Source organism: Larus michahellis, chromosome 3 (genome assembly GCF_964199755.1).
Source record: "Larus michahellis chromosome 3, bLarMic1.1, whole genome shotgun sequence".
NCBI lineage: Eukaryota > Metazoa > Chordata > Aves > Charadriiformes > Laridae > Larus > Larus michahellis.
Window position 1 is genome coordinate 13356154 of NC_133898.1, and position 27883 is coordinate 13384036.

Sequence of the window (27883 nt, forward strand, 5' to 3'; positions counted from 1 at the left end):
ATTTTCTGCACGCAGACTGAAAATTGTGGCTGTAACAGACCATGGAGAGGTGAGGGCATGGAGAAAACTTATTTTCCTAGTTTTAACAAGAATGAAGGCTCGCTCACCGCCTGGTGTGACCTCCCCAGCCCTGCCTGCTCCAAAGCCATTGCAAACAAAACTCCTTACAGGCAAAACCGCCCTAAGTAGTGCTTTTAATTAACATGCAGCCAACAAAGCGTCCTCAGAGTAGCTGTGCACTGCCACCCCCTTATAGATCCCTATCTTGCCTGGGTGCCTGGATGGGCAGTAGGTCTGATTTTGGGGGGTATTTATGTCTAGCACTTCCTGGCCTTGAGATATTTTTCTCCTTGCATCTGATCCAGCGCAGGGAAATTTGCCTTTTCTGCAAGGGATTCCTGTCCCAGACCTGCAGGCACACGGCTCATACGCAGCCACTGGACGCCGAAACCCCGAGCAGATCACCCAAATCTAGGAGAAGGGAACCCTGTGCAGTTTTACTCATCCCAAGTGGGAGTCGCACACGGACCATGCCTAGGTGGGAGAACACCTATATACCACTTAATGGCCTGCTTTTAATTTTTATTTTAATCTTGACTTAACAACTTAATATTATATTGTTCTGTCCTGTCCTGTCCTGTCCTGTCCTATCCTATCCTATCCTATCCTATCCATTACATTATATTATATTATATCACATTACTTTACATTATATTATATTAAAGTGTGTGTAACTGTCAGCATCCTGACATTAGGGACCTCATTTCCAAAATCCAGCAAGCAAGCAAAGAAAATCCGTGACACATACCCCCATAACCGCAGGTCAAAGAACTATTCAAAATACCCGCTATCAGCATTGCTCTGGCCGCGGGGTGACAACGACATTTCAGATGAGTCAGACTCAAGTAAAGGGAAAGGTCTCCCTCCTGTTATCGCTGCGGACAGCTGGTAATGTCTTGCAATAACTTTGCGTTGCAGAGGAGCACGATTCATCAACTTTGATAAAGGAAAAGCAGTATGTCAGCAGGAAGGGCATTTCTGTATCCGTGAGTCAGCCCGTCAGGGCCACGTCAGCCAACGCCTGTCATGCTTTGAGGCAGAAGAGGGAAAAAATCATTGGAATAAAGAAGAGTTATTAAAACATGATTAATCTCGTTTCTACTGCCCTGATTATCTTTCCCTTCTACTGGCAACAGCAACCCTGCAAGCTGCTGTTGGCGGGGCAAGGACATCAGCGCGTTGATCTGGGAAATCGTTGTTTTGGGAGTACTATATTTTTTCCTGGAAATTTTCAAAATATTTCTCATCCTGCAGCCTTGAAAAGGAAATTTTTGTCTGTTTTTATAACTACCTAAAAAAAAAAAAAAGAACAGAAATCTATTGATGTTTTCCTTCTTTTTCACCCATTGCAGTGTCTTCTTTCTTTTTCCTTTTGTTTGGCCTGATCATTCCCCCCTTATTTTGCTGTTTTGCTTCTGAAAACAGAGAAAGAAGAAAAAGAAAAAGAAAAAGAAAAAGAAAAAGAAAAAGAAAAAGAAAAAGAAAAAGAAAAAGAAAAAGAAAAAGAAAAAGAAAAAGAAAAAGAAAAAGAAAAAGAAAGAGAAAAAAGGAAAAGGAAAACAAAAAGGAAAAGAAAAAGGAAAAGAAAAAGGAAAAGGAAAAGAAACCACCAGAGAAAACAATGACATGAAAACTGGGGAAACAACAGGTTTTACTAAAGCAAAGAAAGGTCGGTGTTACCAAGCCCTCCAGGAAACTTCTGGGAATTGTCCTATTTACACGTTTTGTGGCGATGAAGAGCAACTAAGCTCTTCTTGGGTGAATATTTATCCCGGCAGTGACTGGCACTGGCCAGCACGCCATTGCAATCTCGCCCATATATCCACTAATTTGTCCCTCCTTTCCAGAGGTCAGAGGAACAGTGGATCAGCCCTGTAGGACATGTGTCACCTAGGAGGAGAAGGTAGCTTTGGGTTGAGGTTAGGGAACCCTAGCCTGAGCCCAGCCCTTGTCCTGGGCCTCATTAGTGGAGAAAACGAATGTGCCCTGCGCTGTACCCCTTTCTTCTTGGGGTACGTCCCTGCTGAGGAAATTGAAACCCACGGACATTTCTTTCCCATGCAGGCGAAATGAGCTGAAATTTTCAAGGAGGTGAAACGACGGATTTGGATGCTCTGTAGGCCAAGATCTGAGCTCTCCGTCGCTCCTCCTGCAGCCTGAGCAGAAAACGCCATTTCCTTGCTATTCCTCTTCCCAGAGATGTGGATGAAGGTGAGAAAGGGGCCAAAGTCAGGCAGGAGGAAAGGCATATGATAAAGAGCATGAGCTCTTCTGCTCCTGTTTACATCAGGCTCCCTTTGCAGCTACAAAACAGCACAGCTTGTTTGGTGGTGGTGGTTGTTGTTGTTATTATTATTATTGATTATTATTACTCTTTTCCCCATCTTCCCGTTTCTCTGCAACCAGAATCAATGCCCACAGCCTTGCGTGAGCTACGTGAACCGCACGGGGCTGGAAGAGGGCAAGACAAAGCATGAGAGTTTAATAAAGTAACCTCCTTGCAGTGAGGGAAGCAAGGAAATACGGATTTGCTTCTCCGCAGGGGATCCCGAGGGCTAATTGCAGCGACTGAGTCTTCTGGTAAAAACACCACTCTCAAAATTGAAAAAAAAAAAAGGGTCAAATACCCTTTCCTTTGAGTGTCGAAGCTTTGGATGTTTGCTTTTCATTTTTATTTTCCTCTTGGCTATGTTCTGACAGCTGAGGCGGATCCTGCAAAGATAAAACCATGGAAAGGGTACAGCTGTTCCGAAAACAGCAGCAGAGGCGCCTGGGAGGAAGGCAAGCCAGTGCCCTGGGGGCAAGACCCGCCCCCCCCTCCCCAGGCTGGGCAGGAGCTCTGGGGATGGGGCCCCTCTCCCCGGGCCTCAGCCCCAGCTCTCCCTGTGCCACTCCGGCAGCGTAGGAGCCAGGATACTGTCCCAAAGCGGGGCACAGCACGCTGCCGGCCTCTGCATGCCAATTTTCTCTAATTTCAAGAGCAAGGCCACGCCAGCCCTGTTTATACACATAACCGGGGGCCGATTTGCAAAGTCTGGGGGAAATCCCACCTTTTTCTGGCATCCCATCTTACCTCAGATCCTCTGGGACTGCTTGGCTGGCATGTAAGTTGTAAGGCACAGAGAGATGGTTGTTCACGCGGTTAACACCGCATCCTTCAAGCACAGGGAAGGGGTCTCCCAAGTCCCTCGCTGCTACAGCAAAAGTCAGTAAATCCCTGGGGACATCTCAGAATTCCTTTCCTCTTTGAAAAACCATGGGTTTGGTTTTTTTTTTTAAAGCCTGACTTTGTCCTGGAAGGGCTGGCAGGCTGACCCCTGCCTTCACTCTAGCGCATCTTTAATGTGCTAGATGAGTACTGGGACCTGCCGTCGATACAGGTCTGCGGTCCAGGGTGGCAGAGATGCCTGAGCAATGGACACTTCTTCCCAGCAGTGTGGATGCCCACTGAAGCCTCCCAGCACCTACTGCCAGTGGCAGACATCACCCTGTGCTGTGCCACCATCCCTCGGGGACCCTGCCTCCCTCCTGGAGAAGAGCAAAGTGATGGGAAGAGGCCAAGGTGCAGGCAGGCACAGCCACTGGCCCTGTGGCCCCTGATCAAGTCCTTGAAGGTACAAAGGTATCTGGTGGACCTGCATGGTCTGCTGCTGAGCAGCAGCCTCCCTCAGAGGTGACAGAAATGATTGACAACATGATTTTCAAGTCCAGAGGAGGGCCAGGAAGATGAACAGATGGCTGAAGCACCTCTACCGTGTAGACAAGCTGAGGGAGTTGGGGTTGTTCAGCTTGGAGAAGGCTCCAGGGAGACCTTATAGCAGCCTTCCAGTACCTAAAGGGGGCCTACAGGAAAGATGGGGAGGGACTCTTCATCAGTGAGTGGAGTGATTAGAACGAGGGGTAATGGTTTTAAACTGAAACAGGGTAGGTTTAGATTAGATATTAGGAAGAAATTCTTCGCTATGAGGGTGGTGAGACACTGGCACCAGTTACCCAGAGAAGCTGTGGATGCCCCATCCCTGGAGGTGTTCAAGGCCAGGCTGGATGGAGCTTTGGGCAGCCTGGTCTAGTGGGAGGTGTCCCTGCCCAGGGCAGGGGGGTTGGAACTAGATGATCTTTAAGGTCCCTTCCAACCCAAACCATTCCATGATTCTGTGACATGAATTTGGGACACTGCAGCTCAGAGAGGCAGTGGATGAGCAGCGGTCGTTAGGCTGGAAGGGACCAGCAGGCCACCAGTCAGGTCCTGATGGGGCATCCCAAGCGGCGACGGCTTGCGGAGCTGTCATCACTGTCTCGTGTCAGCTTCTGGGGCTATGTAGGATTTGGGCCGGTGCTGAGTGCTGTCAAGCTGATGCTGTACCAAGACGGGCAGCCTTACAACCGGGGTGAGGAACCCACCGGGGCTCTGATGTCTGACTGCCCTCTTGGGGTGCCCTTCAGCAAGTCACCGTCCAGTGCTTGCTCTCCCTTTTGCACAAGGAGAAAACATATTTTTCCCGTCTCTGCTCAGCCCCTAAACCCACGTCCCCAGGCAGAGCCGTCCGTGGGGCACCCCGCGGGGTACTGGGGGCCACTTTCAGCCCCGCCCCGCTCTCCTCCCGTCCCTTCCAGCCCCGCACCTCCCGACCCGGAGCATCCCCAGGCGGGACCGGCCCCAGCTCGGCGGGGAGGAGCCGGCAGAAGGAGGCGGGAGGGGGGGAAACGGGTGGGCGGCCGGCGGCGGTGGTGTGTGGAGGGGTGGGAGGGGCGGGGAGCGGCCGGACGGCTGTCCCCGGAGGGGCTCCCTCGCCCCGCCGCCGGGATTTACCCGCCGCAATCACTCCTCGCAGCGGCGGCGGCGGCGGCCCGTCCCCGGAGGCGCTTCCTTCCTGCGGGGAGGGCCGGAGCGTTTATAAACGGGGCGGGCGGGCGGCGGCATGCCAGAGATTTGCCGAGCCGGCCGGCCCCTCCGCCGCCCGCCATGCGGCGGCTCCCGTTCCCGTTCCCGCTGCTGCTCGCCGGGCTGGGGCTAGGGCTCGGGCTCGGGGGGGAACCGGAGCCGGCCGCCCCTTCGGGCGCGCAGTGCCTGGAGCACGACTGCTTCGGCATCTTCTGGTCGGCGCGGCCCTTCGCGGAGGCCAGCGAGGCCTGCGAACGGGGCGGCGGGCACCTGATGACCGTCCGCTCCACCGTGGCGGAGGACGCCATCGCCCTGCTGCTGCAGAACCGCAGCGGGCTGCTGTGGCTGGGGCTGCGCTTGCCCCTGCCCTGCACCGACCCGGCCCAGCGCCTCCGCGGCTTCCAGTGGGTGACGGGCGATCGCCGCACCGACTATTCCAACTGGGCGCCGTCGGGGCGGCGGTGCGGGGAGCGCTGCGTGACCGTGTCGCGGGAGCTGCGCTGGGAGGAACGGCGCTGCGAGGCGCCGGCCGACGGCTTCCTCTGCGAGTACAACTTCGGGGGCAGCTGCCCGCGCCTGCCTGCCGCCGAGGGGCTGCCCGTCACCTATGCCACCCCCTTCGGCGCCCGCGGAGGGGACTTTCTGGTCCTGCCTCCTCGCAGCACCGCCGTCGTCCCGGCCATGGAGCTGGAGCTGCGCTGCGAGGAGGACGACGGCGGCGGGCTGCGCTGGGGCCGCGCCGCCGCGGGAGCCTGGCCCTGCCACCTGGCTAACGGGGGCTGCGAGGGGGCGTGCGGCGAGGAGGGCGGCCAGCCGGGCTGCTCCTGCCCCGACGGCAAGGTGCTGGGCCCGGACGGCCGCAGCTGCAGCTCTCCTTGCGCCGGAGCGCCGTGCCAGCATCACTGCGTCATCGCCGGTAGCACCTTCCTCTGCATGTGTGATTCGGGCTACCGGCTGGCAGACGACGGCAGCAGCTGCGAGGACGACGACGACTGCGCCGTGGAGCCGAGGCTGTGCGAACAGGTCTGCATCAACACCGAGGGTGGCTTTGACTGCCGCTGCCACCACGGCTATGAGATGGTGGACGGACGTTGCCAGCCCATCTCCCACTGTTACAAGGCGCCCTGTGAGCAGCAATGCGAGGACGTGCCTGATGGGTACCGCTGCGGATGCTTCCCCGGTTATGCTGTCCACCCGGAGGCACCTGCCCGCTGCGTGCTGCACTGCAACCGCAGCCAGTGCCCGGCCGTGTGTGACATGCACAAACAGTCCTGTGAGTGCCCCGATGGCTTCTTGCTGGACGATGATGACAGCACGCAGGTCTGCGTGGATGTCGACGAGTGCGACATGAATTTCTGCGAACACAACTGCACCAACCTCCCTGGCAGCTACAAGTGCCACTGCCACGCCGGCTACCAGCTCTTCGACAAGAACAACTGTGTCAAAATCCTAGAAGAGGATGGGGAGGAAACATCCTCAGGGGATTTCGTGCCAGGACCCCAGACTCCCGTCCCCAGCCGGACCCCGCCGAAGGTAGAGCACCTCCACCCTGGCGCACTGGTGGGCATTGCCGTGGGTGTCCTCTCTGCAGCCCTGGCCCTCCTGGCCCTGGGCTACCACCTGGTGAAGAAGCGCTGCGGGCCCCCTGCCACCATGGATTACAAGTGCAGTGGTCCCCATGAAAAGGAGATGGGACTTCAGCCAGTTGCCTCGGGGTGTGCCACCTCCGGCCAGAAATTGTAGGGAGACTGGGATGGATGGAGAGAGGGAAGTGGACGGAACTGGGTAACATTTACTTTCCCCCCCCCCGCCAATTTTTTAATGATAAAGAGAATTTGGGAAAAGCTGTGATCACCCCCACCAAAATCACTCGCTGCTTTCCAGCCAGCTCTTGCAATACTCACGCCAGAGAAGGGGGAAGGTGGAAGGCACGGAGCGCTTCTCCCTTTCTGCTCCCTTCACAGGCAGGGGAGGGCATTCGGCTTTCCTTTTCCCAAGCCAGCGGCTGGGGGGGCTTCAAGGAAAAATCGTGCGTGTGTTACAGGAGGGATGTCTCCATCTGGAACTGACTGTTTAAATCCGCGTGGATGTGGGGTGAAGGCACGCATGCCACTGCCAGCTGAGTTATCGGGGACCATGGAAGGTCACTTGGCCCCAGTTTCCCCTCTCCTCATCTGGGAAGCATGCTGCCGGCCTGGAGATGATGGTTGCCCGGGGGTGGCGAGGAGCTGGGATGCTCCTGCCTTTGTCTGAGCTCTGTTTTGTTTTTCTAAGACTGATGGGTGATGGAAGAAAGAGCAAAGATCTTCTGGTCAGCACTTTGCCTTGCTCCTCTGTCCCTGTTTGCCTCATCGGCAGAAATCTCAGTTTTTGTTTCCCCCCATCTTTTGCCTCTCACCTCTGTCAGCTGAGCACTCTTCACCTTAAATCGCTTGCGGCAGTGAGGACCCTGCTGAGTGTCACCCCGTGAGGGCTAAAATGCCTGATTTCTCTTCCCTCTTACCCTTCTGGGACTTTTTTCGGGGGTGTGGAGGTTAAATGGGGATACCAAGACTGCCAGGGTAATTTTTTCCGTGGGAGGAAAGGTCATTTGCAGTGCTGGGGAGCCTCGCCTTCCCCATGCAGTTTCTTCCACATTTTTCTGCCGTTGTTGGATTAAACTGGGTTGTTTGGGGTTTTTTTATATACCCACTTAACTGACCCCTCCTGTCAAGAGGGTTTTTTCCTTTTTTTTTCCTTTCATCTTATCCCGGGCTGAGTCTAATCCATGTTGAAGCTCGCAGCAAAACTTTCCCGGGGAGGGGGGGGGGGGGGGGCAGGATCTGGCCCACTGCTTGCTTCTCAGCCACGGGCTGTGGGGGGAAATCTGGGGCACTTTTATGCGTTTTTCCAGCTCCATTGTTCGGCGGGGAGACAAGGGGCAGCTCTGCAAAGCCAGCATGCTGGCGGGGCTTGGAGGGGGGGTGGGGGGCAGGGGGGGACCGGTCCCGCTCCGGCACCCATGGTGGGGTGAAGCCGGTGGCTGTTGGTGCGGGCACAGGGCGAGCGGCGGAGCGGGTGCTGACAGCTTTATGCCCGTGAAATATCAGCCTGCGGCAGCGCTCGGCTTTCCCGCAGGAAGTTTTGCAAGCCCCGGAGTCAGAGCTCGGGAGGGCTGGGCACCGCAGAGGGGCTGCAGAACTCGGGGTGGTCGTGTCCCCCCCACATCTCCCCTCGCACGCTACGTGAGCTTGCTATCGTGCGGCGTTTGCCCCTCCCAGTATGATAGAGCTACGTTGCAGCCTCCAAGGAAAATAAAAAGATAATGTGTGTATGAACTGTAGCTTTCCTAATGTAAATGGTTCAATCCGCTGTTTTATACACCCGGCACATTTGTAAATACTTATTTATTTATTGGAAATATACCCTACGCAATGCACAATCACATGGTGATTTTGTGTGTAGACCAATAAAGCTTTTACAATCTGGTTTATAGAAAGCTGCTAATGAATTATTCTTTCTCCCCCACCCTAAAATGACTGGTTTTCCTCACCGAGCACCAGCCCCGTCTTGCAGCCGGAGCTCCAGAAGTCACAAACCACGGTGGAGCCAAAATAAAAAAAAAAAAAAATAATAAAAGGAGCTATGGGCTCTTAGCGGAGCGTCAGGCTGAAAACATTGCCCTGCTGGTTACTTCACCAGTGTGATTAAAATAGAAGGAATGAGCCATAAATAATGGAGAACAAGAATAACATTAAAAGGACAAAGTTAAAAAGAAATAAGCTGGAAATGGTTAATTTAATGCTACCTCAGTGCGGCCAAGCCGGTATAGCCCCAGTGCTGTCCTTCAGCTCGAAGTTTCTATGGATCCATTGGTGTTTACCTGTGGCAAAGACAGCGAGATTTGGTTCTCCTGGGTTTTCTTGTGGAAAGTATAGTTTTGGTCTTGTGTGTGCTAAAATCCCTTTGCCCGGGAATTTGGGAGGGGTGGGGGAGGTTTATTGGTGGGACCTAAGTTTTTTTCCTTTCCCCATTAGCTGAAGTGAGGTTTGGTACTCCCCGGCACCAGCCACGTCTTAGTTTGTGTAGGCTCAAGCTCTGATCTCAGCTGCTCGGAACCCCTCCCCCCCCCCTCTTTTTTTTTAACATAAGAGGAACCCAAAGGGGTCAGATTGATCCCATGCTCTCCACGTCCTGCAGAGCTCCTGTAGAAGTCCAGTCCGGTCCTACCTCCTCAGCCTGGTAGAGATGTAGTGGGGCTGATGGGCTTTAGGGCTGTTCTCCATCTTTCAGAGCGCGTCTTGGGAAGGAATGGGAAGTTTGTGTTTTATTATTCCGGAGGGGCACCCGCCCCATGGCTAGTCACTGTTCGCTAATGCACTTGGAAATCCTCACCGTCCCCAATCCCAATGAAGGTAACAGCAAAAATTACTCGGTCGACGTAATTAACTGTATCATGGGGCCAGACTTATGGCTTTTTATTTTGTCGAACTGCACAGCACAAATGAGGGCCGGCGGCACGGGGCATGGCAGTTTGCCCTGTCTCCGGCCGGGGTCCCCTTTGCCCATGCCTGGTGGAGATGCCTGCCCGGGGGCTGGCGAGGCGTGGGGCACCCTAGAAGGTGGTGGTCTTTGTGAGGAGGGGTCCAGGCTTACAGCAGGGCTCGGGGTGCACAGGCTCCTGCTGGCAGGGCAGGGGTGGGCACATGCAGCCCTTGCCCTTGTCGTCCCCTCGGGGAGCGGCGCAGTAGTCGAGGGGCTCTTCCTCCTCCTCCTCCTCCTCGGCGGCCCCCTCACCGGCGTGGCAGCAGCAGAGGCTGGCGTCGAGGCAGCGGCGCAGCACGCCGTGGAAGGAGTGCCGGAAATTTTCAGAGAGGAAGCCGTAGAGGATGGGGTTGGCGCAGCTGTTGGAGTAGCTGAGGATGAGGGAGGCATTGTTGACGGTGGCATCCAGGCGGCCAGGCAGCAGGAGGTTGACCAGCTGCACCACGTAGAAGGGCATCCAGCAGACCACGAACATGGCAACCACCATCAGCACTAGGCGCGTCAGCTTGCCCTCAGAGCGCCGGCGCTGCTGCCAGCCCACCCGCTGCGCCACTGCCCGCATCTTGCCCACGATCAGCAGGTAGCACAGCCCCATGGCCAGCACCGGCAGCAGGAAGCCCAGCAAGGTGGTGTAGACCACAAAAGCAGCTGACCAGGTTGGGCTTGGCCACAGGAGGTTGCAGGCCACTGCCTGACCATCGCGGGTGGTTGCTGTACCGGCAAAGATGGGGATGGGCGAAGCCACCAACAAGGAGAGGAGCCACACGCCCCCGTTGACCATCTTGGCCACCCGAGGACGGCGGTAGGTGGCTGCCCGCAATGGGTGCACCACCGCGATGTAGCGGTCCAGGCTGAGGACGGTCAAGCAGAAGACGCTGGTGAACATGTTGAGCCCATCAACACCCAGCACAGTGCGGCACAGAGCCCGTCCAAAGGGCCAGTGGTGCAGGGCTGCCGATGTGGCCACAAAGGGGATGCTGAGCATGAAGAGTTCGTCGGCAATGGCCAGGTTGAGCAGGTAGATGTTGGTGGCCGTCTTCATCTTGGCGTAGCGCAGGATGACGAAAATCACCAGGGAGTTGCCCAGCAGCCCCAGCAGGCACACCAGGGCGTAGATACACTGAATCACCACCATGCCCACGATCTCGCCCGTCTTGCTGCCCCACTCCGCCTGCCCCTGCTGCCGGCCGGCCCCCCCTGCAGCCGTGCTGGTGTTGGGGGGCACCTCAGAGGCGGCCCAGCTGGATACAGTCCAGAGGGGCACGCCGGCCGCCTGGGCCCCCGCTGGGAGCTGCTCGCTGTCGGCGCTCATGCTGGGTGGTGGTCCATGGACTGCTGGGGATGGGGGCCAGCCTGCAGGCAGGGCACGGGCAGAGAGAGAGGGGGATGAGAGCTGCAGCGCACAGCAGATACAAAGCATGGTCCCCTGCTTTCCCCCTTGGGTCACGCACACATGCTTTGGGCAGCTCCGGCTGTGGCCCCCCTGTTCCCTCCATCCCGCCACGGCACCTTCATGTCAGTCCTCAGGGCAGGAGCATCGTTCTCCAGGCCAGAGCATCCTGGCCATTTGGGGTCTTAGGGGCTGCAGGGGTGGGGTGTGCATTAACCGTGCACGGGGGCACAGCGGCAAACCGGTGGCGTGGCCTGCGAATCAATACCGCCATCCGCCTTAATGAACCTCTACAAATCTCAACGGTTTCATTAACCCCTGCGGGAAAAGCAAACCGAAGGAGAAACCGAGCTGGAGATATTTTACCTCTCAATCCTCCAGGGATTGAAAGATCCTCCCTCCTCCCTCCCGTGGGGCAGCAGCAGGCACTGGGAGATGCTCCGGTGGGTTCCGCGGGCTGTTGGCAATGCGAAGTCCTTCTTGACCTGAGTCAGATGACCAGAAGGATCCAGACCTTTTAAAGTGAAAGACAGACCGCGCTTGCCGGATGGGAATACAGGCTATTCTCTCCCCCCTCCCGCCATCACCTATGCCACGAAAATCCGCTTTCCCATTAAAAACAAATAACTAAAAATAATCCAGGTTTCTGATTTATGCCCGCCACGTTCCGGTTGAAAACAAAGCAGCGGACGTACCCTTCCCCCTTGTCTCTCAGGCGTGCGGCATTCCGCTGGCGGTGGCCGCGGCGAGGGGACCCCCCATCCTCCGGGGCTGTGCCGGCGCGGACCCCCCCCGCCTCCCCGGCCGGTGGCGCGGCCCGGCCCCGGCGCTGCGGGTACTGCGGCGGGCGGGATGCTGCAGTCCGGGCACCGAGGCGGGGCGGGAGGGACGGCGCCCCCCGCGTCCCCCGCCTTCGCATTCCCCTCGTCCCGCCGGGTACCTCCGGGGTGTCCCCGCCCGGGCAAGGCAGGAGATGGAGGCAGGTTGCCCAGGCGACTGCCGGCAGCCCGCCCCCCGCGCTCTCTCCCGCATCCCTTCCGCGCATCCCCCTTTCCCCGCCACCTCCCCCCCCCACCACCACCCGCTGCAAGGCGGGGGGATGCAGGCAGGGACCCCCGGCCCCCACTTTGTTGGCAGGAAAGGAGCATCCTGCAGCGGCGGGCCCCCAGAACCCCGGGACGGGGAGGCGGCGGGGTGAGGGCCACCTCAAGCCTGGCCCCAAAACCGGTTACGCACCAAAAATCTCACCCCAAATCGAAGCCTGCGTTGAATTTTGTGGTGCAATGAGTAAAAAGGGACAGAGCTTGCATATTTCGTTGGGGTTTTTTGTTTGTTTGTTTGCTTGCTTGTTTATTAAGCGACTCTTGCGTTTGTTTTGTTTTGGTTTTTTTTTTTTTGGTGAGAGGGATCACCCACGTCTTTGTGCCAAACAATCACCATCAGCAGCTCAGCTCAGTGATAGCCCAGGTTTGGGGGCAGGGAGGACCACTTCTAGTTGTTTGTGGGGCTGGGGGGGCTTTCCGATGGTGCAGCCCTAACTCTACGCTGCATCGCTCCCTCCCCAGTCAGGACATCAAGTGGTGGAGCAGAGGACCTTTTTCTCCGTTGTCCACATCTCACGCTCCCAAGTCACGGCGCTGGGCGAGCGCCTGTTGGGTCATGGAGGTTTTGGGAAGTCAGGGTGGAGCTGTGAGCTGACAGCGAGCTGGCCGAATGAGCTCATTTGCGCGAGGAGCGGGTTCTGACCACACCACTGGGAATATAGATAAATGCATGTATTATATTACTGAGAACAGGCTCAACGTGCATGGGAAAGCAGGTGCATTTTTCCTCTTGGTGCTTAAATATATGACCGTAGTTAATCGCGCAGCTGGCAAAGATGTTTTGGCTATGACATCCCAGCTTAAATATCGTGGGTGTGGAGAAGCGCAGAAACTGCTGGTACCCGGAGCCGCAGGGACCGTGGCACCCAGGAACGGAGCACCCCGTCTCCACAGGCTGCTCCCACCCCGTCTCCGTGAGGTGTTTTACCAGGGGGAAAATGACACCTGGACCTGCTGCGATGACACAAAAGTTCCCGATGCCGGTGGCTGCCGGCCTAGGCGCAGGGGCCCAGGAGAGGCATCGTGCTCCAGGGGTTCCTGTTGCAGCCGGCGACCGGAAAATGTGTAATAAAACAATGAAACCGCCTGCAGATTACATTGACCCCCCTCCACCTCCCAGGAGGGACAGGAAACTTTTAAATGCTCTTTTACTGTAAAGAAGGAAACTCCTTCGCAGTGAGCAGGACTTTTGCCCACATTGTACTGCTGGTACTAGTCCTTCCATGGAAAACCTTTGGGTGGGGAGAATCAGGGATGAATAGCAACTGCGTTGGCTGCAGGGGAACATTTTGTGGTGGCTGGTACCACAAAGGCTCCATGTAGGCAGCTGAGGGTGCCCTGGGAAGCACCACTCCAGCAGCTTGGGAGCAACCCTCCTGTTTGGGGTGATTTCCTAGGGGATCCTGCTCCTAGTGCCTGTAAAAGATGAGTTTTTCTAAGACAAAGTACTCCCTGTGGCTGGAAGGATGACCAGCAGTAATGGCTTTAAACCCCCTCCTGGTCCCGAGCTAATGAGCCTTTACCCTCCCTCCTTCCTTCCAAAACTCACAAAGCCGAGAGATTTGAGATGAGACTCTTCACCAAGAGTGAATTATTTTAACTGGATTGCCTAAGAAGCAAAATCAACCTGCCTTCCTTCAAGACGGTTAATTTAAAAAAAAAAAAAAATGCAGGTCACTCCCCCTGAGATAGCATCAAGTGGTATTTAAATAGGTTAAAAAAAACCCCCTCACCTCAACGCCCGCCGCCTGCAATAAATAAAATTGGCTTTGCCAGGTGAAATCTGAAGCCTGCCCTTAGCGGTTTATTGGAAACACATGACAAGCTGGCACCTAGACATGTTGTTTTGGATGCCAAGTGTCCAGCCACCTGCGTCTGCGCCCTCTCGCCTTACAGCCGGCTGTGCAAGCCTTCCCTTTTCCCGGCCTGCCTGGCGTGACCGGCGTGTGACGGGGGGCTGCGTGTGTGCAAGTGCTCGCCTGGGCAGCTTTCCCTCTAACAGCAATCTGCAATCGCCGCCAGCTCAATATCTGTAAACCCAAGCCTCCTCACCTTGCCCGGCCAGGTCTTCCAGCAAAAGGCAGTCGGTGATGGTTTTTTTGGGTTTTTTTTTTTGGTTGGTTTTTTTTTTCCCCCCTGGCCGCAACAAAAAAAATGCACCTCGAAATACGGCCAATAGAGTGAAAAACGGCCCAACGAAAATGCACCTTGCTCTTCTCTGGTCAAAATGAAAATCCAAAGCACCGGGCAGAACAGACCGTGGGCCTTATTTTTTTTTTTTTTTCCTCCTTTTAGGCTGTTTTCTTTTTTAAATCTTTTAAAATCTTTTCCTAAGAAAAGAAATGTAGCTTCAAAATGGAACAGGTGAAATATTCCAATTCAAAAATGCCTGAAAAATATGCTTTAAAATGGCACCCGGCTATTACCCCACGGTGTAAAGGGGGTTTCCAGCCCATGCTGGGCTCCACGGCCTGGGAGGGGGTGAAGCTTGTGCCAGGTCTGGATGAGCTGCCTACAGATGTACCCAGCAGGAACACATACATGGGGCAATAACATGAGGCTGTGTCGAATTAGCCCCGTTTCCATACCTCGACGTTGATGTAAGCGCTCCTCATGACGAGGAACGTATCATTTCCTCCAGTTAAACGGTCCCCATGGGTGATTAAGCTCATTATTACCAATTTACATCTGGTTTCTAATCTGATTAGATGCAGAGACACAGCGAGGGTTTTGCAGGGCCAAACCCACCCCAGGACGGCTCCGTTCTGCTGGGCTGGACCCTGGGGGCTGCCGGGGCTGAAGGCGCGTGCTTGAGATCCGGGGGTTGCTTTGCCATTACAAAGTGCAACCACTTTGTCAGCGTCCAGGAGCTGCTTTCTCAGCTGAAAATAGGCTAATCCCTGCAGTAAGAGCTGAATGAATATAAAAATGACACTGCCAAATGCGCATTTTCTCCATTCTTAGCCTTCCAAGCTTGAATATAAGACCTGAACGTCTTCGCTTTGCAGCCTTTAGATACCTTCCCCTTTGGTTTTAGTTACGCAGAAGCCAAAACCCTTTGCGTAGTGAAACCTCCGCCGGAATATTGGGCAGTTGGGAAGGGGGAGCAGGAAATCAGCCTGAAAAAGCCTGACCCCGCTTGTCCAGCTTTAATTCTGGCATTGCGAAATTACACGGTTGCGTGGGTTCGCGAAATAAAGCAGGTTCTCCAAAGAGGACCTCCTCAGCAGAGGAGCCCGTGTCACCTCGGAGGGTGGCAGCTGCCTCCGAGGGCCTGTTGCACCCAAGCGCGGTAACGGCCTCGCGGCAGGCAGCAGGCATTGCCGGCGGGGCCGGTGGGTAACAGTCATCCAACTTGGGGCTCTCGCATCTTTCCGGTCAGGAGGAAAAACGTGTCTAAAATACCCTACTGTTTAAGGCATTTCGATTGAAAACATCTTGATTCATTTAGCGATTTCAATTTATTAAAAAAAAACCCCGAAAAATAATAAAAGAAATAAATCACAAAGTGAGACAGTATCGTTGCCACTGGAGCAGAATAGTCAAGCACAGAAGGGTGAGAGATTTAAAACGTGTTGAATCGTATTATGGGTTGGCTGGGCTTTTGCTGCTTCCCGTTCTGCGCAGGAGCAGCCATCTCACGGCGTATCCCACCCTTCCCCCGGGGCAAATACGTGTCTTCTTCAATTGCTGCTTTCAAAAAGAGTTGGCAGGAAATGAGTTGAAACCAAGGACATTCAAACACAGGTTCTGGGGGCTCCTGATTGTGCAGCGGTACGGAGCAAGGCAGGGTTTCTCCCCAAAATCTCTGGCTCTTACAGAGGCGTGAGATCCTTCACGGCCGCGCTGTGAGAACCAGTGGCTCAAGGCAAAGAGCAGCATCAGAAAAACCCGAGTTTTTCCTCCCCACTTGGAAGCGCCCATGGTAGGAGCATCACCGCTGCCCTTTGAAGCCAGGGGAGAGGCTTCATCCCCACTCAGGCATTTGAAAACTGGCATTTTAACTGATATTGCTGTTATGTTTTTCCCAGAAAGCTTTCTCCTACGATTAGCTAAATGAAAAGCAAGTGTTCATCCCGGAGAGGAGGACTCCAAAAACCGACCTGACATCTGGACACCCCCTTTGCCAATGCTGTCCGTGACACCCTGACACCTGTAATGCCTCGGGGAACCGGAGAGCAAGGAGGGGAGAATGCGCCTGGCATCAGGCTGGATTCGGAGACATCCTGACAATCCTGAGGGATTCGTCCCTGTGTGGCGCGTGTGGCAAGGGGGAGCCTTCCTTGAGGGGTTTAACGGCAACAGGTGAATGAAATCATCCCGCAACTTTGCGGTTGCTGTCTGTGTTTGATTTTTTTTTTTCCCCCCTCTTCTCCGTGCTTTCCTCTAATGACGTAAAAGCAATGAAAAAAATTAGGGATTTGTACCAGGCGGTGCCCTGAAGGGTGTTACGGCTGTCTGTCTCACACTCCAAATATGTTCGCTGAAAAATTCAGCCCAGCTCTGTTGCCAGAGGACAGGATGTTACACAACGTGTTTAGGGGTATTTTGCTCTCCTGCGGCACACGGCCATTCCTACAAATTGTCTTTGTGAAGAAAAAAAAACCAAAAAACCAACAAAAAAAAAAAAAAAGGCAAAAAACCGCCACGCTTCACACAAAATGACAATAGAGTTTGTGGAGATGAGGCCAGTTTCTGCAGGGCTGGGGCTTTCCTGGCAGAGCACGCGTATCCTTTGCTCCGGAAAGCAGGGATCAGCGGGGATGCCACACCTTTGGGGAGGCCCAGAGAGCTGTACCGACACCAGGAACATCCCGGTCCCTTTGGGAGCCCCATCCTTGCCCGGGGCAGAGCCGAGCTGTGGCTGATGGAGGCGGGGGGGGGGGGGGGGGCGCGCTGCCTCTCTCCTGCCTTCTCTTTAATAACGCAGACAAAAGCAAACATCTTGCACGGCCGGTGGACGGTTCTTGCGTTTTCATTTAAAAAAAAAAAAAAAATTCCTCCCTTTGTTTCCAGTGATTGCATCGCAAAACCAGAGCTTTTTCAAAGTACGCGAAACCTCCCCTGTGTATGAAAAAGTCCTGCTCCATGAGATCCCCCCCTCTCCAACCCTCGCTGGGCTATTTGCTGTGAGTGTTCTGATAGTGTTCTTTTCTGGCCTTGGGGGCCAAGTTACACCACCAGGCAGGGACCCACTCGGTTGCGAAGCCAGATCCGAGTCCCCCAAAGGGATGCTGTGCAGAGTAACGTGTCTTATGCAAAGCCAGGGAAGGAAGGTCCCCAAAATCCTGCTTAATTTCCCAGGTACAGTGAATAAAACTGATTCTTGACCCATATTCCCCAGGGACGGGACGATTTCCCCGCCACACTTTCCAACACATCCCGAGATGCCTGCAGCGCTCGATCCTTCGAGCGGGGAAAGGTCAAACCCCAAGAGTGTAGGGGGTGTTGCAATAGCTTTTCGGATGCATTTGTTCACAGAAGTGATAGATCAGCAGGACGTGAGTTATGTCTGTCCCCCTCCCGAGAGGATGTCACCCCCACCCTTCCCTTCGGGTGCCGGGCTGAGTCTCCGGATGGGATGCTCCTCCCGGCTGCTTCGCTGCCAGCACCCGGCTCCTTCCCTCCCGGCCCCTTCCCGCCCCAGCCCCGCGGGGACCTGCGAGCCCTTGACGTGCCGCAGCACCCCAGGAACAACTCAGGATCTTAAATAAGGCTGGGGCCTTTATGGATGGAGCCCACGGGTCTGCAGCCTGGCCGGGGAGTGGACACGAGGGGCAGATGCAGGCAGCGGGCAGAGCTTTAGCTGCGGCTTTCCCAGAAAGCTGGCTGGCTCCAAGCTGTCTGCCAGAACAACTGAGAGGGGAAAGATGGGAGAAGCAGCCACTGGAGCGACGCTGAGCTCCCTGGGGACTTCTCTTTGAGTCCCACCACCGTCAGGAGGTGGGGGATGCGTTTTCAGGGGGGGCTGGGAAAGCCAGCCCAGGCCCTGCCTATATAGTTTGGGCAGCACCAAAGGCAGCTTTGGTGCCTGCAGCCTTTCCCCTCCCTTGCAGCCCCTCGCAGGAGGCAGACGGCCGAGCGGGCAATGCTACGGGAGCGGCCAGGCAGGGAGATGCGTGGTGGGCGGCTGCTGGTGTGTACACACTCACGGAGCGCCCGGGGAAGGGTCGTCCCCCCGCCATCCCAAAACCAGCCAGATGACAGACGCCGCATCCTGCCTTTGTTGGCTGGGGGTGGAAGAGTTGGGAGGCACCGATAGCATTGTCCCCGGCTCCCCCGGCCCTGGGAGAGATGGTGTCTGCAGCGAGAAAAGGATCCTCTGGGTTATCTCAAGAAATTGGGCTCGAGACAAGCATCGGAGGTTTATCCCAAACACACACGCGTGAAAGGGAGGTTTTGCCTCGTCCCTGCGGGCAGCGCAGGCTGGGAGGTGGGTGCTGGGGGGCTCCTGCCCGAGGGCAGCACGTTGCGTGGGCATCTGCTTTCCCACCCCAGCGTCTGCGCTGAAAACGTCGTCAAGTCATTACCCAATTGTGGCGGGGGTTGTGGTGGTGGGGAACCCCAAGTCTTGTTGCACTGCTGCTCCTTATCTGAGTAACTGCTTGAGTGAGGTACAGAAAGGAAATCCGGCACTTTCTAATGATACTCAACCACGCAGGGCGAAAATGTAGAGGAGAAGTCCCTTTTTCAGTTAAAACCCCACCTTTTTCTCTGAAAAAGCCTTCACTTTCATGCGAGGTGGGGCCTCTGAAAAGAAAAGCCACTGAAAGTACCTTTGCCTATTGATGCCCCCAAGTTTCAGGTGCTTTAGTCTGGCTGCAAGTTAAAGTCATTCTCAAATCTAAATTGAGCATCAGAAGGCTTAATGTATTGCTTCAAATGCTTCCCATTTATAAAATTTATAAATCTCAGAGGGGCCTGGAAGCAGGGGGCTCTGAGCATCTTTGCTTGCTGGAGGCACCCGAACCACCACAGTACAGATAGAGGGGGAACGGAGTAGGAAAAGTGGGGAGACGGGGTGATGGGAGCCTGGAAGGAGTCCTTCAAACACGGAAATTAATCCCTGGGCCAATAGTAGGTGCTAAACATCCCTCCTGGTTTCTGTGGGTTATGTTTGGTCATGTCTGTGAGCAAAAGCGTAATGGATGGAGATCAGCTGGAAATCAGGTACCGCTCGGGACCACGGTCTCAGCAACAGCTCGTCTTTCTCCCCAGGAGGGGCAGTCCCGGCTTCAATCTGGAGACGGTTTGAGACGCAAAACACCTGCGTTGGTGTCGCGCGGCGGGTTGCAAGTGGCTCAGCAAAGCCTCGTGCTCCCAAAGAGAGCTGGTGGTTGGGACGGGCCCCTCCACACGGCCCAGGGTCGCGCAAGGAGAGGAGAAGGAAGCGGCTCAAAACCCCGCCTGCGAGGTGGCCGAGCTGCCCAGGGTGCGATGCGGTTAGGGGGGTTGAACGCTTGGCACGGGGAGCGGGGAGGAAACCAGCGTCACTCTGGCCACGAGCAATCCGAGGGTCTGCCGGGGGCGGGCGCCGGGGCGGGGGGACGACAGGGAGCCTGGATCGCAGAGGATGTTATTCCACGTAGTGGAGCAGGGCCCTCCATCGGCTTTTTAGGGGGAGGAGGGGGGGAAAAAAAAAAAAAAAGGAAAAAAGAAAAACTGATTTTCCTGATATTGTTCTGCACCTCTAAAGGAAATTCCAGGAGTGGGAACCTTCGGGGAAACAATGAGCAGGGCCGGGAGCAAAGGTGGGCTGCCCCAGGTTGGCGCGGTCCTCCTGCAGCCAGGGCAGGTCCCCGCGCCCCCACCTCAGCCCTTTCGGATGCAGCCAGGGGTCCCCACCACACCATTGCGGGTGGAGAAGAAGTGGCTGCGTGAGACGCCGCACTGCCGGCACCCCACTGCCCGCACCCCACGCTGGATACAGGGCTCGTATTTGGCTTCGCAATTTCCTGCAACCTTGCTTTTTCAGAAAAACACCCAAATTCCAGAGCAAGTACGACATGTTGGGATGCTCCCTGGTGTTTCACGCACAGCAGAAGTCTCTTTTTTCTTTTTTCGGAGGGTCCAATATTAAGCAAGGACAACCATATCACTGCGCTTTTTACTTAGACACGAGTTTTAGGAGAAAATTGTTATTTCTCTCTGCCCTTTCCTTGAAATAACAAAGGTGATTGTGTTTTCAACGCCACAAGTTTCCTGGGGAGCGCAGTTCTCCCCTCTCTTAGCATCGGCCACGCTCTGCATCCCTGGGGATGGGGCCGTGCTTGCTTAGTGATGCTTCAGCCCAGACAACTGATGGTATCGCTGGAGAAAAGCAAGAGCGTGCTGAGCCTGGGCGATCTGTGCAAGGCAGAGCTCCTTTTGGATCCTGCAGCTCCCCTCTGCCGCGGGATGTGAACGGTGTCCCGCCACGCAAATGGGGGGGGCTGCTGCGTTTCGCCGGGGGGGTCGAGCGCTCTCGTTGCTGCAGCCGTGGTCATTCAGCATCGTGGAGGTGTCTGCTGGCATGCAGAGGTCTCCCCCATCACGGTGGCCGCGGGCGATGCACTGGGGTGTAATTGTTAATGGTGTTGTGTCAATCAGCGCTGAGGTCCATGGGCTGGATGTAGACACGCACGACTGTTCCCCAATCCTTAACAGGTTTGTTAATACGTGTTGGAAAGACGTTTTTCCCTTCCTCTGGTCTCCCCACTGCATTTCCCTTCCCTCCACTGAGACGCGAGTGTTAAATTCCCAGCTTAGCAAAACAGGGTTTGGTGTCAAATGCTTCATTTCAGGTTTTTGTGAGGAGGCAGCTCATTTACAAATCACCAGCTGGAAGTTATTAGGCCCTTAAAACAAAATAAATTACTACAAAATTGTGCCTCCCTGCAGTTGGTCTGCTCTTAATTTTAGGGCTGAGTGCTGGAGCCAGCTAAACCCCAGCCCGCTGGCTTCCTCCTTCCCCTCTGGCATCTTTCTGCACAAGGGAGAGGGCTGCAAGACGGAGGGTGTGGGGAAGCGCTGGGATTTCAGGTGCCTGGTTCTCCACCGACGCCGGGTCCATCCAGCGGTAGCTGCTTTATTCCCTGCTTTGGGCTGAAAAGCAGGGAGTTTTAGGGAGCAGAGAGGACTCGCCGGTAGGAAAAACGAGTGCGATTCGTGTGGAAAATTGGGCTAAATACATAGGCGAAATATTCAGTTATTTTTTATCTGTCGTGTTTAAAGAGGCACAGGCCGATTTCTTCTGCTCCAAGCAGCAGGGCATCACCTTCGTGCACAGCCATGCTCGCGCATCCCAGGGGCTGTGTAGGAGGCTGGCCGAGTCCTCCACCTCCGCCCAGTGTGGCCCCAGCTCTTATCTGAACCACCGGAATATTGCGATAGCAGCATGAGCGCCAGCACACCTCATTTCTTCCAGCTAACAGCGGAGAAAGGGCGTTTTAGGTCAGAAACATGCTGCGTGGTCCCTCCTTTTGCCTTTCTCGGGGTCAGGCAAGTTTTAGCAGGCTGGGACGAACACCTCCCGTGCTAGAACATCTTCCCCAAGGCTCATCCTGGCCCAGTGATGAGGATTTCTCCCGAGTAATAATGTTGTGGGTTTGGTCCCTTCTGCAACCTGCAGAGCTAGAATGAGCCCTTGCTTTTCCGTACAAATTCCGGATTGCTTTTCATTATCTTTTCCACTGCAGGCCACCTCTAGTGTCATCAGGGAGTGTCCTCCGCCAGTCCAGGACCACAAATCCACGGTAGTGTGGGGAGCGGTGGTGCCTTGCGTGAACATCTTGGTACCACCTTGAGAGCGTTCCTTGAAGTGGTGCTCGGCATCTGGGTGGTGCGTTAAAGGGAATCATGGAATCACTGGGATTTCTTACTGTGAAGTGGCGTTGGAGCATCAAAACCAGCACAGCTGGAGCCACGGCCTCCGTCCCCGTTGGGAGCATTGCTGCCTGTGGGGAACCTGGAGCTGTGCGTTAATTCATCCTTTTCTGATAGAGCCGAGGGAGAGTTTGTCTTTTCCCCCATCCGGTTGGGAATGAGTTTGTCTCGGCAGCCCTGAAGATGTTTTCTAGCTTTGGGGAAAATTCCCTGAAATAAGTAGCCAGGGAATGACCCCAGAACAACCGCTTTGCACCAGCCTCCGCTGCGGGCGCCTTTCAGCAGGTTCCCAAGCCCGGGCGGCCTCTGCTCCAGCCCACGGAGCGGCAGTCCTCGACGTGGGGCTTGTGACCAAGGGCAGAAGCCAGGAGCTGCTCCTCTCCTTCCAGGCGCACCCCAAGCCTTGCTGTGATAGAGAGGGAATAAAACGTGAGGCTTTTCCTTTCATGGCTGCAAAGAAAACCCAGGGAGGGTCTGCCGAACCAGGCGGTGCCCCGGCTAATGATGGGCCCTGTCAAAAGCCTCAAAGTCTAGGTTATTAACTGCTCCTTGGCACCTCAGTACCACCAGGATCCAAATTTCGTTAATTGTTTACTGTTGGCCAGCACACACGTTTTTAAGGGAATAAACTCTTTGCAGAAGTATTTCCTAGAGCTGTCCCTGTTGTGCCCGTGTCCTCGCCCTTCCCTTTCCTCAGCAGTGGATCCAATTTCTTTCTTTTCATGCTGAGTTTGCTCAGAATTACAGAGAAATAAATAAGCCCTAGTGATTTGTATGACCTCACCCTGAAACGCTAATTCGGACAGAGGGTTCGAGTTCATTTTAACATCCCTCCAGCTTGGAAGAATGAAGCGAACGTGTCTTTGCCCTGCCTGTCCGTCTCCATCCGAACTGGAGGGACCACAGATGACCACATCCCTCCTTTCAGGTGGGGATCGTAGCAACGCCCCAAGCTGCCACCCCACGGGGGGCTCTCCGGGGGGGACCCTGCAGGGGCTGCGAGCCCTCTTCTCCCTCCCAGAGCAAACCCCAGATCATCCCCACAGATCGAATCCCGGTTCAATCCCTTCGTGGGAGGAGAGTTCAAACCTAAGGGTAGCGGAAAAGCAGCACGAGTTATTTTGTGTCAAAAAAAAAAAAAAAAGGAAGAAAAAAAAAACCCTCTTCTGCTTGTATTTCAGATTACTGACAGCATTTACGCCTTCCCGGCCAAACTGGAAAGAAAACTAACCCAGGGTTCAATGACTGAAAAAATGCTTGATTTGCTAAACGGGGCAAAGTACCTTCCTCTTGCTGGAGGGAGAGGGGGGAGGACTGGACAGGACCCAGGGCAGCCCTCCCTCCGAAATAGTTGGAGTTATCAAAAAGCCTGAAAAAATTCAGCTGAATCAGAACAGTTCCTGGCAGTCAGTGAGATGTGTCTCATAAGTAAAACATCCTGGTGCAAACACGTCGCATCGACTCCGCTGCCAGCGCAGTTCGGGGGCCTGTGACACGACCACACACCCCCTGCCGTTGCGTCCCCTCCTCCTTTCTGTCCCCTCTGGGGAAGCGGCTGCTGGGGGACAGGGATGCTGAGCCCCTTGCTGGGGCTGGTCCCCGTCACCGACACCCTTCCTGATCTTGTGTAGGGTCTCCCTCTATACCGTACCGCTGCCTTTAGCAACACTGAGAAGTTGTCTCTGTTCTTCCTAACGCACAGGACTTAAGGGTTGGCTTTTCAGTTGTTGGGTTGGGTTTTGTTTTTCGGGGTTTGTTTGGGGTTTTTTTTTTGCGCTATTACAGCATAATAACAATATTATTAGAATCAGGATTCGGCAGGGAGGGAAAAAAAAAAAAAATCTGTCCCCATGTTGTGGGTGCTCTGGAAACTTCTGCTTTCCACCTGCTTCGTAGAAACAACCTCGAACTTAATCTTTCAGTTTCCCCCAAGCTCCATCCTTGGGGAGCTGCCCCGCTGCACGCGGACCACCCCAACCGGCTGTCTGAGCCCGCTTCAGTGCCAGGGAAAATGATGGATTCGCTCGCGGGGGCTGCGTGCGTCCCTGTGGGCATGGGGATGCTGTAAGTCCTGGGCAAGCCACGGACCTTGGGATCACCGGGTTTTGGGTTTTTAAGACTCGCAGCATCTGGTGTTTGTAGGAAACCTCCAAGTCAACACACTGCAAGGAAATAGTCTTGAGAGAGTTGCAAAGGGAGTCCCTGTTTTTAAGCAATATACGGTTTTCCCCCTGCCCCAGCGTTATGAAACCAGTGGGTTTAGCATCCCTTCGCCAGTTTTTTCACAGCCAAGGGATAGATTCCAGCAGGAAAAGAGCAGGGGAGCCTGCGGATGCTGAGAGCATGGCAGAGGGCACAGCTGGGGCATTAATTAACAGCTAAAGGAGGGCTCAGGTTGTTTTTGTGAGGGTGAACTCCCACTTGAAGGGCGCCAAGAGCCCCTCGCTGCGGGACGAGTGCTCTTGGTGGAGGTGAGTGGGTCTCTGGGTGTGATTGCTTGGTGGGGCTGAGAGGAGCAGAAAGCTGGTTGTACCCTTCTGCTGTTATAAATCTCAGCTGACAGAACCCTCAGCGCATCCAGGAAGCAGCTCCAACAGATAAGGGTCAGTGCATTACGCCTGGACTAGAAACCCTGGCTGGTTTGAATAGCCCTGTGGGAGTGGGGACGGGGCACTGGGAGCGTGGTGGGTGCTGTGAGGAAAAGCTGCTGGGTGCTTCTGCCTTCAGCTTGCTGAAGCGCATTTGTGGCGCTGGCTTGCTTTGTTCTGTGTCCGTTGTCCCGGTGGTTTCTGCTGAAGAGCTCTGGAAAGCTGTGTTGCCTGTGCTATAACACTGGCCTGGCCTTTGGGTGCTCTGCTCTGTTGCTGAGAAATCCTGCGTGACTTTGGAGAAATCCCTTCTCTGCCTTCAGGCTAGGGACTTGCTTCCTAAGAGGAGGGAGGATTTGGCCTTTGCTTCGCGTATCTAGACATCCTGCTGAGGAACCCGTAGGGAACTGGTGCAATGCTGCCGGTGCAATGTTGCCATTGCAATGAAGCCCCTTTGCTTTCTGCCAGCTGCCAGCTCTGGTTTTTGTTTCATACCTGTCCTTGGCGGAGCTGTGGGTCTTCCAAAGCTGCTTTTCTACCCCCTGCCTGATAAACACTGAGGATGGGAGCGTGCCCTCCCTTCCTGCGTGGCAGCTGGGGAGCGCAGGGCACACGCGAGTCTGGCTTCACCTCGCTGTGGTACTTCTCTTTTTTGCTGACATGGTATTTCGTGGGCAGAGAAAAGAGAAAAATGCTTTTGGGATTAGTATGGAACTGCAGGTCTCTTACAGACAACCACTGCCTGCTCTTATTAGCTGCCACGCTATGATTCTGTGTTTTCTCTCCAAAAGCTGCTGTGACTGTGCCAAATTAAGAGGGTGCGGAGTGGAGCCACATGGCTGATGAAGTGAGGGGAGAGATGCAGCAACCGCTGCTCGTGCTTCTTATCGCATTTAACAGCTGGCAGGGGAAGCTGCTGCCTCTGCCTGCTGTGCATGGACTGACGCTGCAAAACCCTGCCCAGCTTCTGCTGGCAGGCTCTGCTGAGCCAGGCTTTGCAGTGCAGCTAACTAACCCTCGCTACCCACTTGCATGGTCCCGGGGGCTGGTGACCAACAGCTGGAGGAGGTGACGCTTCAGTTGCCACCAACCGTTTGCAAAATGAGCGTGGGGCTGCTCCCCTCTTCCAGCGAACCCTCCGTGCAAGGCAGCTGCAAGCGTTTCAGATGGGGCTCTTTTGACAGCTCGGGACTTTCCTGGGGACAGCCTGAATCAGGGGAAGCTTTGAGGTCGCCCTGTGACTAAGTGGTTCTTCTTGCAAAGCGCAGCCACAAGCATTCAACACACACACACACACGCCTTTGGTAGCCGTGCCCGGTTTTCAGGGGCAGTTTTGAGGGGCAGCTGCCGGGGTCGGTGCCCCGGGACAGATCTCGGGGGGGGGGGGGGGGCTGGCTCTCCGGCCGTGTCCCCAGGCTTGCGGAACAGCCTGCCTGCGAAGCGGGGGCGGCTCTGGGTGATGGAGCCGCCTTTCTCCGTGCGTTCCCGGCACTTGGCGAAGTCCACCCCCCCCCGACCCCGTTACCCCCGCCTTGCGCCGGGCCGGCGGCACCGGCTGCGCCGCCTCGGCTCGCTGCCTGCGGAGCCCGAAACGTGAATCTCTGCCGCCCTCTCCTGTCAGCTCCGCCTGGAAACCAGCCGTCACGGCTGGCCGCACCGGCACCTGAGGTGGTTATAGGTGCGTCTCCAGCCCTGGCTGGCAAACCAAAGCAAGGGAAGCTGGCAGGGAAGCGTATCGATATATATATATATATAATTTTTTTTTTTCAAAGGGATTTTTCCATGTGCGTCGTCATTAAAGGCCGCCGGGCGTTTGTAAACGCCGGCGGCGCGCTTTGCCGGCGGGTTGGCCTGTCTGCGGGGCGGAAACCCCACAGCACCTGCGAGCTGCGTGGCTGCAAAGAAAAAGCAGCCATGCGTTTGGTTTGGCGCTCTCCGGTTGTTTCATTTTGGTGCTTTAGGAGCTTTTAACATCACTTGCGATCTCAAAGCAGAAAGTCATTTCCAGTAAAGAAAGCCGATTTAAGAAGCGTCAGAATAGGATCCTTCCAAAACGCCAAACAAGCAGGCACTGACCCATTTGAAAACTTCTTTTCCCGTCCTGAAATACTGTGTTATTGGGAGATGTAGTAAAGCTGCACCTTTGGTTCGGGACAGTTTTCTGGCCGAAAAGGTAACTGGCTAGAGGTTTTTTGCCAGTACCCCGCGGATGTCTTTAGCACAGCTGCTGCCCTTTTGTTTTCCGGAGAATAGTATCTTTAAACTCTCTGAACTTTTGCCCCTCTCAACTTTGGGGTTTCTGCTACCTCATGGGGGAAAAAACCCCCAGTTTTTAAAAACAGTTTTCAGGAAAGCAACCGAATTTTGGCAAATGAAGATGTTAACAAAAAAACTTCACATAGTTTAAAAGTCACCTTACTACTAGAGAAGTGTTTTGGGAGAGCCGTCAACAAGTGCATTCCCCCACAAATGATGAGGGGGGGGGAAGGCTTTTATCGCAGTTTGTGCGTTTATAAAGTGAATACCTCAAAAAATGAGGGGGAGCAGAGGTGAAGCTTGGAGGGCTGGTGGTGTTTATGTTCATGTGTGGCACACCAAGACCCCCCGCTCCTGCCATCAGCATGAGGTGTACGGGTCCTGCTTGGGCCGTGTGAGGGATGCATGGAGCTGCCTGCACCTCGGCCCTGCTTGGAGCCAGGTTGCTGACACCTTCCAGGGTGTTTTGCTGCTGTTTTATCCCCGTAATACCTTCATTATATACAAATACCTGAATACCTTTCTCCTCCTCGGGGGTTGGGGAGGTGGCGTTATCTCCGCTCGTAGGGAGAGACGGAGGTTGGGGCTCTGCGTGTCCCCCCTCGATGCCAGCCAGCCGAGCTCGGGTGGGGAGCTGGGTTGAGCAGGTATTTGTTTACATGGTCTGGGGAACCACAGTGGTGTTACTTATTCCTGCCCTGGCTGGTGTCCCGGCAGCTCCTGAACGCTGGCAGCCCGGTGGTGCCGGCCGGGAGCGCGGTAGACACTGCTGCGTTTCACAGCCCCGCTCAATGCCCCTGTGTCTGCTCCTCCAAATATTCACACCTCTACGGGAGCCTGGGGATGGGGGAGCTGTTGCCGTGGGGTGCATGGGATGAGGGACAACCCCAGGGCCGCAAGGGATGTCCCCAAACCTTGATCATCCTGCCCTCCCCACACCCCCGCCCCTACAAGCTGTTGCGGAGGGGGGACACAACGTGGGTCCAGCTGCCAATTTGGGCTGGGGCTGTGGCCAAGGTACACAGGACACGTCTCGGAGTGAGCACTGGCCAGGGTCGGCTCACTGCGCCCTGTCTGACCCAGCTTTTCAGCCCGCCGCTCCATCTGTATGCCTCTCACGTCCTCCCCGCGGGCTGGGAGACGTGGCATGGGCTGCGGGAGGCACAGCGCCTGGCTCTGGGGCACAGCTGCCGGCTGGGATGCCCCATCTGCATCC

The 27883-nt window shown here is 55.2% G+C and overlaps 2 protein-coding genes across 3 annotated transcripts; one reads left to right on the plus strand and one right to left on the minus strand.

Moving 5' to 3' along the window:
• The first annotated feature begins 4871 nt into the window (after positions 1–4871).
• THBD (thrombomodulin) lies at positions 4872–8420 on the plus strand. The gene has a single exon (XM_074578678.1). It carries the CDS (start codon positions 5024–5026, stop codon positions 6683–6685), a length of 1662 nt encoding a protein of 553 aa, XP_074434779.1. The 5' UTR covers positions 4872–5023; the 3' UTR covers positions 6686–8420.
• Positions 8421–9259: 839 nt separating this feature from the next.
• Positions 9260–12621, minus strand: SSTR4 (somatostatin receptor 4). 2 transcript variants are annotated; one of them, XM_074578676.1, is made up of 3 exons: positions 11552–12621; positions 11223–11341; positions 9260–10819 (listed from the first exon to the last, which is right to left on the minus strand). In XM_074578676.1, exons 1-3 carry the CDS (start codon positions 11899–11901, stop codon positions 9537–9539), a joined length of 1752 nt encoding a protein of 583 aa, XP_074434777.1. In that variant the 5' UTR covers positions 11902–12621; the 3' UTR covers positions 9260–9536. The 2 variants fall into 2 exon arrangements, with proteins under 2 accessions (XP_074434777.1, XP_074434778.1); XM_074578677.1 differs by having other exon boundaries at positions 11223–11370; positions 11552–11687.
• Between the last annotated feature and the right edge of the window lie 15262 nt (positions 12622–27883).